General features: G+C 40.9%; 1 protein-coding gene across 5 annotated transcripts; it reads left to right on the forward strand.

The window, feature by feature from the left end:
- Positions 1 to 2: 2 nt before the first annotated feature.
- On the forward strand, positions 3 to 11517 carry PAK1IP1 (PAK1 interacting protein 1). Of its 5 annotated transcripts, none has more exons than XM_070584042.1 (11): positions 28 to 409; positions 1134 to 1263; positions 2552 to 2714; positions 6179 to 6299; positions 6375 to 6449; positions 6966 to 7018; positions 7422 to 7567; positions 7662 to 7759; positions 9658 to 9757; positions 10760 to 10883; positions 11018 to 11517. In XM_070584042.1, exons 3-11 carry the CDS (start codon positions 2672 to 2674, stop codon positions 11224 to 11226), a joined length of 969 nt encoding a protein of 322 aa, XP_070440143.1. In that variant the 5' UTR covers positions 28 to 409; positions 1134 to 1263; positions 2552 to 2671; the 3' UTR covers positions 11227 to 11517. The 5 variants fall into 5 exon arrangements, with proteins under 5 accessions (XP_008531497.1, XP_070440143.1, XP_008531495.1 ...); XM_070584044.1 differs by having other exon boundaries at positions 285 to 409; positions 2549 to 2714; XM_008533275.2 differs by lacking the exon at positions 1134 to 1263 and having other exon boundaries at positions 3 to 409.
- The last annotated feature ends 556 nt before the right edge of the window (positions 11518 to 12073 follow it).

Genomic DNA, 12073 nt, shown 5'->3' on the forward strand with positions numbered 1-12073 from the left:
TCTTCCGCAGAGGATGTCCCGCCCCTCAGAAGCTCCGAGCTCACAGCTTCCTAGAATATGCCTGCGAGACCCCCATTCTTTTCTTCCTTGCAATGAGAACCTTCTCATGTGGGGTTCTTCCTTATTCTCTTCATGGAAGTTCCGCGTGATCTGCGAGCGCTGACACCCTTTCCACAGATGCAGGCGCCTAAGAGGCAGCCCTGCGGTCTTGACGTAAATTTGAGCGCCGGCGTAGGAAGGCCCCCCCCCAACCTTCCTCTTGCATCCGCTTTCGTCATTTTTCTGCGTTTGGCCGGGCTCGCGGAAGAGGCACGTGCGCTGCTGAATGGAGCTGGTAGCCGGTTGCTACGAGCAGGTCCTTTTTGGGTTCGCTGTACACCCAGAACCCAAGGCGAGTGAAGACCACGAGGTAAGAGCCGGCGCGCGGAGGGACTACCTAAGGGAAGCAGCAGAAGGTCAGGTCTGGTTCCCACCCGGCCCAGGTAAACATATCACCAGAGGTGAACACACTGTCTGGGATCTTAGGGATTAATTGATGAATTAAAACTCAGGAGACTGAAGTATAAGTTTGCCTTTTAAAACATGGAGTAGGCATTTCATAAGACGAGATGATGTCTGTCTGTTATAGTACACATTTTGACCACGGTGCACGAAGGAAGCTGGTATTTCGGCAAGAGAGTCATAGTTTATGGATTGAAGGGTATCTCCCAGAAGTTGACTGCCGATTTAGATGTTCAAGATTTAATGAAAGGACAGTTTGATCTTTCACTGAGTTTCTGTCCTGGTATTTTACAAAATACTAGAGCTGGATCAGGAGAAACCCCTCATCGATAAAGTGACACCTATCCATTATTATTGGGCTCTTATCGTGGGGCCATTACTGGCAATGAAAGTGTAAAGAAGCCAAAGGTATGGATCCTGCACTAGAGATCTTCCCCGATGTAACGGGGAGAGGACGGAGGAGACAATACATGGAGAAAAATTACAACAAAATATAATAAGTGTCTTAGTAGGTGTGTGAATAAAAAGGTAAAGTAAATTGCCAGTAGTCAAACAAGTAGTTAAGGCATACCCAGGACTAGGAATAAGGTCTCCTAGCTTATAGCCCAGTACTGTTTTTCTCTTAATCCTAGATATCGCCTAGAAACCTGTTTCATTGAGTACTTCTTTAGGAAGAAGTCAAGATGTCAGTCTTGAATTAGCCGGAAAATTGGAAGTATATGACTTGACTAACTGCTTTTGTTTATTTTGTTTTCTGCTCTGGTTAGTATTTTCCACTCTGGTTATTAATCTGCCTTTGGCTGAAAGGTAACATGTTTTGAATACTTGAAGATGATGCTACTGATTGTGTTCTTTTTGTAATAATGTTTCTTATTATGTTTGAGACACATAGTAGTCCTCACAGCGACCCTCTGAGGCAGATACAGTTATCCCCGTTTTACAGATGGGGAACCTGAAGTTGAGATAGGTCAAGGCCACACAGCTAATAACTGGTGGACCTGGGACTCAAATCCCCAGGTGTCTCTAACACGAAGCTCTTAACCATTGTCCAGTCCAATACTGCTTCTAACCCTGGACAGACAGTAGCCCAGATAGCCAGCATTCCTTCTGCAATGTGCACAAGCAGAGGTTATTCCTTGATTTATGGCCATAGTAGCCCCTCAGAAATGTCATGCCTTTCCTCAGAAGAGGATCCCTCCATCCTTATTGACAGAAGGACAGCCTGTTACTGTAGTTATTTGGGAATTAATTTGCAAAAACACATCTTAAGTGTGTTCAAAGAAGTTTGGTGGGGTTTTTCCTCCTTGGTTGGTTTGTTTTTCTAATACTTCTTGATGCGTCTCGTTCAATTTGAGTTATGTGTATGTCTGTATATGTATTCAGTTGTCATCCTTTGTACTTAACCTGTCACAGTTATCGAATCCAAATGTTCCATGTCAGGAAGCATAGTGTTCTTGACACCTCATCACTGGTCATTCTCTAGGGCTTGTATTGGTATTAATGGAAACATTCTCTTACCTTATTTTTCTCTGTAGCGCTTGTCGTTATGCTATGTGACATCATATTAATTTGTTTATTGTCTGTCTCCCACAGGAATGGCAGCTCCGTTAGAATAAAGACTCTTGTTTCTTTTGTTCACTGCTATATATTAACTGTCTAAAATGGTGCCAAACACATAGTAGTCATTCAGTAGTTGAGTGAATAAATTCAAATCAGAATTTCAACATTTGAATGAATGAATGGTATGGAAGTCTCACATATAAGTAAATATATAAAGGAGTTAAAGATTGGGGTGGGACCTTTAAATCCCTGTAGTCCAGTTCTCATAATTGTTTTGGAGTCACGGTCCTCAGTGTTGCCTTCGGGTTTCCTTGCTTTACCTTCCTTATTCAATTCTCAGGTTCTTCGTTTGAATCTAGATATCATTGCATAGTTTTTTCTCCACTTGTAGGGCCCATTGGTAGTTTTCATGCATCATGAGAGCATTTGTCTGTTTCTAGAGAAGTATGATGTGATTGTGGTATTGATCGTATATTTTATTCTTCAGCAGAAATGGACACCTGTGGCTGACTTCACTCACCACGCCCACACTGCCTCCTTGTCAGCGGTGGCTGTAAATAGTCGTTTTGTAGTCACTGGGAGCAAAGATGAAACAATTCACATTTATGACATGAAAAAGAAGATAGACCATGGGGCTCTAGTACATCACAATGGTAAGAAAATGGTGTCCTTTAAGATGATAATGTTCAAGTGTTATTACTTTACTGTTGGACTTCAGTTGAACAATTCATTAAGTTTCTGTTATGTAACAGAGTCTGTACATCGAAATATAGAAATGTGGTTCTTTGGTCCTTAAGACGTTCACAGTCTGTATTGGGAGACAGGAGGGAGACACGTAAGTCAGTCTAAGGGGAGGAGGGAGGAAGCGAGTTTTCACTGAAAACTTCCTTAAAATGACATCTGAATGATCTTAAAAGAGAAGTGTCAGTTTTTAGCCTGGTGAACTTTGCAAGGAGGCAGAAAGGGCATTCCCAGCAGAGCAGACAGCATGAGGAGCACGAGTAGCAGCATCAGATAGTTAACTTTATTGACGGAGTATCGTGTACCCAGCATTGTGCCAAGAAGGTACACTGCATCTTTAGTTCATGGAAGAGAAAACCTAGGTAAAAGATGTTATACGTGACTTGCCCAATGTCACAAAACAGTGGACCTAGCACTTGAGCCTGGGTCCAGAGCCTGTGTTTTTAACCACTGGTGTGCATGGGGAACTGTAAACAGGTTAATATTGTGAGAACATTAAAATGGAGGTTGGGTGGCTGGAGAAGTAGGTGGGGCCAGATCCTGGTGTTCCTTGGGAGGATGAGGCAAGGGATTGAATGGGAGGGAGCAGTGCCGGCTTGAGGAAAGTGCTGGCAGTTTGGGTGTGGGAGAGGTGCTGACTGAGAACAAGCAGAAGGACTGATGAGAGCCTGCCTGATTGAAGTTGGAGGCTATGGATTGCATAACGTCAGTTATAGAGGAAGGAAAATTACTTGGTGTGTGCAATAGAAGGATTGATTTGCAAGGGAACTGAGGATTTGGGTGAAAGGGTAGTTTAAGTTGTCAGCCTAGAGAAAATGGGATGTCAAGGGTCCACGGATCTGAGATAAAAAAGCAGGTGGGTGTGAGTGATCAAAGGGCTGGAAAGATGGGAGGTTGCTGTCAGAGAATAGATTCTTAGAGGTTGAGAGTTCTATTGTGGAGCAGCTCTGGGTGTAACAGTATCCAGGCTGTAGGTGTGAGGGGCTGAAATAAAGAAGAGGCAAAGATCACTAGAGTTGAGGTCAAGGAGTCATGGCTGTGTTTCCCATAATGATGGTGACCTTGCCCAGGATAGTGGCAGGATCAAGGGATAGACTGAACATCTCATTTTTTTCCTCAGTATTGAACATTTTCTGCTGTTTTCATTGCATTCTCCCAGGGGACAGAGAAGGGGTTTAATGTGTGTTGGAGAAGAAGGAAAAGGGAAAAAAAGAACCTAAAATAGTAGCATCAGTTAGATTAGTACTTAGTTTGGGAAGTTGGTTTCCTGCAATGAAAGGCAGATAGGACAGGTGCCCTTTTTCCTACCCTATCTTCATCTATTTCAGAAGTTCCACACCAAGCATTGGTTTCTAGCAGTAAATAGGGAGTAGTCAATGGCCTTCTTCTGTTAAATGGTTCTTAGTTACTTTGACAAGTGTCTTACTTTTCCACAGAAGCTGGGCTTTGAGTGATTTCAACATACATTCGTTTCCCTCACTGTCTCCTAATCCTAGTTCACACGGAGAAGGCTTCTCTCTCCCTTAGGCGTGGAGGAAATAAGGTAAACAAATCTGGTCTGTCCGTATCCCTCGGTACAGGTGTTCCACAAGAAGAGGACTTCCTTAGCAGGAGTTTGCATGGGGAGTGAATGAAGCAGGCTTCCTGATTTCCTTCATTCCTTGTATAAATCCTGTTTTTCCAGCAGTCAGTTTAGATAAGCTCTTTTCCAGGGAGCAGATGGAGTTATGGGCAGAAGGAGTAGGAAGATGTGGAGAAGCAAAATTTCCAAAGTTAGAAATAGAATAATAGGGAAAGAGGGAAACGTGGGCAAAAATGACTAAAGTCTCCCACTTTGAGAAGAAGGTGGTACATAAGCCCACATATTATTAGTGCTTTTTTAGGGGGTGCAGAAGTATTCATCAGAGATCTTTGGCTCTTTCACTATAAAGGGCAGAGTAAAGGACTGACCAGGAAGCGTGCAGGGCGACAATAATGACCCAGAGGTTCACAATCTTACTCTGTAAGGGACAAAATAGTAAATATCATGGCTTTGTGGCCATACGGTCTCTGTTACGATTAGTCAGCTCTGCTGTTGCAGCGCAAGAGCAGTCATAGACATTTTGTAACTGAATGAGCGAGGCTGTGTTCCTGTAAAACTGCATTTACAAAAAGAGGCCACCAGCCTGATTTAACCTGCAGACGGTAGTTTGTCAACCCCTGAGCCATGGGCTAGTTAAGCTGGGTGACACAAGCTTCAGAGGACAGGGAATTTTATTGAGGGTACATGTGTAATGGCATGGACTGCTTTTGGGAGCTCGAAGAATGCTGGGTTCTTCCTTCACCTCACCTCACTCCAGCCTTTTTTTTTTTTTTCTGCTTTATCTCCCCAAACCCCACCTGTACATAGTTGTGTATCTTAGTTGCAGGTTCTTCTAGTTGTTCACTCCAGCCTTTTAATGTTTGAGGACAATGTGTCTCCCAGTCTCAGGAGCTGTAGGGGAAATTCATGGGAGATCCAGGCTTCACTTTGGGCAGAGGGGAGTGGAGTGTTTTGTGAACTTTGTGAAAAGATGTAGGGAAATTATTAACCATGAGGAGGAGATTACAGAGAGCATAGTTGAAGAGTGTAACATTTTATAAAATTGTTCTAATAAATTCTTATGACAGTGAGTGAGAACCAGTGAGTGAGAACTGTGTAGACTTTGGGAAAAAGACAGCTCTGGAGTGATAATGATTGGATCATGGATGATCGGGTAGCTGACTCAGTGTTTAGAAAGTAGAAGTCATGTGTCTGTACATGTCGGTTTGTTCCCCAGGTTAGTTGGTTAACCAGTTAGTTTGTTTGACTTTTGCTCAAACAGTCCTAGCCAGCCATCTCCTAAATATGTGATTATGGAAACACAGAGCACGAAAGTGAACTGATCAGTTTGTCTTTTTTTTCTTTTTTTTTAAGATTTTATTTTTTCCTTTTTCTCCCCAAAGCCCCCCAGTACATAGTTGTATATTCTTCATTGTGGGTCCTTCTAGTTGTAGCATGTGGGATGCTGCCTCAGCGTGGTTTGATGAGCAGTGCCACGTCCGTGCCCAGGATTCGAACCAACGAAACACTGGGCCGCCTGCAGCGGAGCGCACGGACTTAACCACTCGGCCACGGGGCCAGCCCCTCAGTTTGTCTTTATCTGCAGCTAGAGAAACTCTCTGCTGAAAATATTTGCATAGGCTTGAAACTATGTTTTACTATGGAAAAAAGTAATTCTTCACTTAAGACTTTCAGGTACATTTCAGTTATACTAAGACATTGGATGTTTTACTTACCACATCATAGCGTTCAGACCAGAAATGGACTTTGCATTCAAGATGAATATCAGTTTTGCCTGTCTTCGTTAATCCACAGGCACAATCACTTGCCTGAAATTCTATGGCAACAGGCACTTAATCAGCGGGGCAGAGGATGGACTCATTTGTGTCTGGGATGCAAAGAAGTGGGAATGCCTGAAGTCGATTAAAGCTCACAAGTGAGTCCTGCGCTTTCCCATCCGTGGTCTCTGTGTGCCAGTCAAGTTGGGGGCTAACTGTTGGTTTCCTTTTAGAGGACAGGTGACCTTCCTTTCTATTCACCCATCTGGCAAGTTGGCCCTGTCTGTGGGTACAGATAAGACGTTAAGGTAAGTCATTAATGCCCAAAGAGCATCTTCACTAAGTTGTGGTCTTTGTTCAAGAACCCACCACTAGACTATCTTTTACTACAATAATTAGATGCTGTTTCTGTATTGTTTCACGCTGTCAGCCACTTAAAGATATTGTGATACAGGGAAACGTTGAAAGCTAGTAAACCTTTTCATAATGGTAGGAAAAAAATGACAAGCTCTGTATTCAAGCATGCACATCACATTCCAGTCATTGTAAGCTGTGAAGAGGAGAGTGGTCCTAAAAAGAAATATTTTAGGAGGTGAAGCCTTTTGAAAATGTATTAAATACATTAAATATAGTAAAGGGTGGTGGGAATGGAACCAGGTAATCTTGCTTGATAATAAATATTTCAGATATTGCTATAAGAAAGATGCCACTTCTAAATAGCAATGTATTTAGTAAGTTATCATTTGAGTAAGTCTTCATTATGCTCACCTTGACACCTAGTAAAAGTTAGTGATCGTGCCATAAGTGAGCTTCCTGTCTTACAGAACGTGGAATCTTGTGGAAGGAAGATCAGCATTCATAAAAAATATAAAACAAAGTGAGTATTTTTGTTTGGAATGTATTTTATAACTTGATGGAATGTGAATATATATACACACACACACACTCTTATGTGCATTCATGTACACATTTATTTCCCTGCGTGATGGTGGTTACCTCTGAGAGCAAATTCTTTAGGTTACTTTCTTTTCCCATTTTAGATCAGGATTCTTGTTGTGGCTCTGTGACCTACCAGCTGCATGACCTTTAATGATTCTTTGAACTCACTTTATTGCCTAAAATTTAACTCACAAAATATGTATCGTAAGTTTGTTCTGAAGATTAAATAGGGTAGTGGAGGTGAAAGATGGGTAATGTAAATATTTGCTATTTTTATGACTACTATGATCATTATATTTTTCATTTATGAAATAAAAAAGCTTTGTTTTTTTAACTTACAGATGCTCACATAGTGGAGTGGTCCCCAAGAGGAGAGAAATATGTAGTTGTCATACTGAATAAAATAGATGTCTATCACCTTGACACTGCATCTGTTAGTGGCACCATCACAAATGAAAAGAGAATATCTTCTGTTACATTTCTTTCAGTAAGTAGTCCTTCAGTGATGGAAGCCCAGTGAATATGGTGATGGTCAGAATTGTTGATGACGTTCTGGATGGTATTCTTTTCCTCTCTCCTAGGAGTCTGTGCTTGCAGTGGCTGGAGATGAAGAAGTTGTAAGGTTTTTTGACTGTGATTCACTAACGTGCCTCTGTCAATTTAAAGCTCATGAAAACAGGTATTTTTTGGCCAATCTCTGTGTATGTGTGTAGAGTCTCAATAAATGTTAGGTAGGCAATGCTTTAATAAAGCAGGGTATGTTTTTTATGAGCAACTCCAGAGATAGACGTTTCTACATATGTATGATTTCTGGAGTCTAAAAGAATGGTGGAAATGTTGTCTTCTTGGCCTTAGTAATGCAAAAGTTGTGAAGTTGTCATCAGAACTAGTGATTTGCACAACATATTTTTCCAATAATTTTGTTAGACTTGGGGCCTGAAATCAACCATGTTTGAATGGGAAAAAAATATTAAAACAGTCTTAGCTTTGCCCTGGACCACTGTTGCCCTTTTACTTTATTCCCATTGTCCACTTCTTCCCCTTTTCTACCCTGTTTGTCTTTCCTGCAGGAGAAATAAATGGCATTATTGACTTCTCTTTTATTCCAGTCTCTGTTACCTTTTACTGCTCACTGTATTTCTAGGGTGGACACTGAGTCTCAAGAGTAAGTGGTTAAGTGACTTGGCCAAGATGACGCCACTGTTAGGTGATGGAGCTGGGATCCAAACCCAGATTGTTAGGTCTGGCTCTGCCCCTGGTTTTTCCACTTTATAATTTTGAAAAAGCTGATAGTGTACTTTAATGTGTTTCACTTGCATTTCTTCTACATGTTAAATAAGTCTTAGTTTTTATTTTCTAAATAACAGTCAGCTTAAGAAATCTCTTTTTATAAATACTCAGAATACTGAAATCGGTATACAGGCCCTAGTTTTCCCTGCACTGGGAAGTGAACACGTTCTTCAAGGCCGGTATTTGGCCGTTCCTTCCTAAGTATTCCTTGAGCATCCATTAGAAGTACCTCACTAGGTATTTGAGATGAACAAAAAAGACAAGAGCTTGCATTCTGGGGCCTCTTATATTGTAGGGGGCAACAGACAGATGCCAAACAAGGAAGCAGGAAGGACATAGAAGAGTATTATGATGTAAGAATAACAAGGGCAAGTTATTTAGATGGCATGATCAGGGGAGAGGGTGTGGGACCTTAGGGATAGAAAAAGAGGAGAGACCCTCAGGCACAGTGGCCCTGGGGGGAGAAAGCTGGTCATATCTGAGGAACAGATAGAAGACCCATGTGACTAGATCAGAGTGAGCCAAACAGTGCATGGCCTTGGGGGCCATGATGAAGAGTCTGGATTTATGCTAAATACCCTTGTAGATTTTCGTTTATTTATTTCTTATTATGGAAAAATGTAAAGCTGACAGACCAGTTTAAGCACACAACCCCTACAGACCCAGCTTCAGCAGTTGTCAGTTTTTGGGCATTCTTGCTTCATCTATATCCCTAGCCACTTCTCTCTTGTGTTACGTTAAAGCAGATCTTAGCTTTTTGTAGGATTCTAAGCCTGCGAGTAACATGATTTCAGTTACATTTTTAAAAGTTGTTAGGGGGCAAAAGGAAGCTGAGAGGCCAATTAGGCTACTCCATAATCCAGAAGAAAAATTGCAATAGCTTAGACTAGGGGTGGTGGCACTAGAGACCAGGGAAATGGATGCATAGGAGGAGGCCGTGATTCTTCTCTCTTGTCTTTTCTCTCTGTACTGCACTCATAGTTTCTGGAGGTGAGGGACTTAAGTGTCTTTATTTCCTTTGTGATACCCTAATTATTTATAGTTATCATCTTTTCAACTTTTTCTTAAGGTATGGTTAATAGTGAATTTTGTCTTGAAATTTAGACCCTGAAAATGACTCACTAACTCACAGGATTGTGAAGTATAGTTATATTTTAGTACCGTTCATGGAGCAGTTTGGCACTTGAAACGTTGAAAAATCAGGAGACCATGTGCATAGAAGCTTTATAACAGTATCGTACTGTTCGGAAGAAAGGATCTTTTATGGTGTTAATGTTTCTCTCCTAGGGTAAAAGACATGTTCAGTTTTGAAATTCCAGAACATCATGTTATTGTTACAGCATCGAGTGATGGCTTCATCAAAATGTGGAAGCTCCAACAGGATAAGGTCGGTGACTTAGCACAGTATAAATACACTCTAATGCAAGTCTTATTATCAGTATTGCTCTGAGATAAGATAGGTGGAATTTTTTTAAGGATCAGAAGGCAGAGATCTTTAAATAAACTTTTTACTTTTTAATTCTCTTTCAGGGATTCATCAATTTATAGTTGTAAAGTTAGGGTTCCACGGAGCTGTCTAAGGGGTTGGGTTGGATTGGTGAGGCTGAGCTGTCAGGATTCCAAAACTCCTGCTTTTCCAATCAGAAGTGCTTTCTTTTCTTTTATATTGATGTTCTCTGTAAGATTTTGTTAGATCAAGTGGTTAAGTTCACGTGCTCTGCTTCAGTGGCCCAGGGTTTCGCTGGTACGGATCCTGGGCGCAGACATGGCACCTCTCATCAGGCCACGCTGAGGCAGCGTCCCACATGCCACAACCAGAAGGACCACAACTAGAGTATACAGTTATATAATGGGGGGCTTTGGGGAGAAGAATGAAACAAAAAAAAGAAGATTGGCAACACTTGTTAGCTCCGGTGCCAATCTTTAAGAAAAAAAAAATACTGCCGTTACTAAAAAAAATTTGGAAATTCCTGGTTGATTGTGAAACAAGCAATAGTTCTGAACCAGATAATTGTAAAATTCCCTTCGGTAGTCTCCCTCTCACAGACGCTTGGTTTGTTATTCTTAGTTCTCTCATAAGCACATTCTGTGAATATGGTTTGTCGAGTATCTACTTTGTGCAAGGTTCTTTGTTAAAACCTCGAAATGAGAAAGACATAGTCCCTTTCCTTAGTGAGTTTACGATTTCTTATTACTCAGAAATTGGCTCTGTAGAGGACATAGTCAAATCAATCATGAATCAAGGTAATAGATTTCTTCTGAACAGCATATTTTATCCTCAAGAAAATATACTAAGTTTTAAATTAACGTATGTTATGGAAAAAGAAAAGTAATTATGTAAAATTCCCTTATGTTAAATTGTTACGAATTTTTCTTTCTTCTGTTTTAGAAAGTTCCCCCGTCTTTACTCTGTGAAGTAAACACGAACTCCAGGCTGACGTGTCTTGGTGTCTGGCTAGACAGAGCGACAGATGTAAAGGAAAGCCTGCCTCTGGCTGCACAGCCTTCTCATGGTAAATGAAAGTGATCATTTAAAAAAATCGAATAATGTGTCATCTCTTGAATTGTTGAAGTGGAGGAGACCCAGATAACTTCACTTCATTGTGGGGGAAAAAAGTCTTTAAATACACTGTCTGTTGTGTTTTAGTAAGTAAAGAAGAACAGCCCAAAATCAACAGAAAGGAATCTGGCGATGGAGTGCAGGAAGAAGAAAGGCAGTCAGAACCTAACACGAAGAAACGGGGTTCAAGTGGTGACGGTGAGAAGCCAGCAGGAGGAGATAGCCTGGTGTCAGCCAAGAAGAGGAAAATGGCAGGAATGCTGGAAAAAAAGAAGAGAAAGAAGAAGAAAATATGAATGATGCAGTGATTCCCAGATTTCTCTTGAGAAAAAATTTTTAGATGGAATCATTCTTTGCAAATGTATCTGAATTTTTTTTCTTTTTCTAAGTGAAAGCTAGGAATTTCTTCTTTTGGAGAAAATGTACAGCTTAAAAAAATCACTTTTAGGGATGTGTGTGTATGTGTTTTTTAACAGTAAAACTGTTTTGGTAGGCAACATTTTATATATCATGGTGATATATAGTGTGTTAATGTGTAATATATAATTTTTACTGTTGTATAAAGCAAATAAAGACCTTTCTCAAAATATTGTAGTTGAATAGAAAATCTTGAACACGTTCTTTTTTTTTTTTTTTTTTTGAGGAGGATTAGCCCTGAGCTAACTGTTGCCAGTCCTCCTCTTTTTGCTGAGGAAGCCTGGCCCTGAGCTAACATGGTGCCCATCTTCCTCTACTTTATATTTGGGACGCCTACCACAGCATGGTGTGCCAAGCAGTGCCCTGTCTGCACCCAGGATCCGAACCGACGAACCCCGGGCTGCCAAGAAGCAGAACGTGCGAACTTAACTGCTGCGCCACCAGGCCGGCCCTTAAACACATTCTTTACTAGAGGTAGATAAAAGTGTTGTTTTAAAGATTTTTCTCCTAAACAAAGGATGAAAACTGCCTGCCTTTGGCTTCTTCAAATGGTTCTAGTAATTTTAATGCATATTGTGTTCATTTTGGTAACAAAAGGTATAAAAAGATTTTCATACCAGGAAGTTATGTTAGGACAAACTTAAAAATTGTAGATATATAAAATATGTATAAAGCATATGCTTAAGTTTAGGGCTGTGTGCATAAGAAGGTTATTAGAGAGATTGC

The sequence above is a fragment of the Equus przewalskii genome, chromosome 19 (assembly GCF_037783145.1).
Source record: "Equus przewalskii isolate Varuska chromosome 19, EquPr2, whole genome shotgun sequence".
NCBI lineage: Eukaryota > Metazoa > Chordata > Mammalia > Perissodactyla > Equidae > Equus > Equus przewalskii.

Excerpts from the sequence above, each read along its gene's own strand:
- PAK1IP1 (XM_008533273.2), top strand. The coding sequence starts at position 326 with ATGGAGCTGGTAGCCGGTTGCTACGAGCAGGTCCTTTTTGGGTTCGCT. Across the intron at positions 2,715-6,178 it reads GGCTCTAGTACATCACAATG|GCACAATCACTTGCCTGAAA; the intron begins GTAAGAAAATGG and ends GTTAATCCACAG. Across the intron at positions 7,760-9,657 it reads TTTAAAGCTCATGAAAACAG|GGTAAAAGACATGTTCAGTT; the intron begins GTATTTTTTGGC and ends TTTCTCTCCTAG.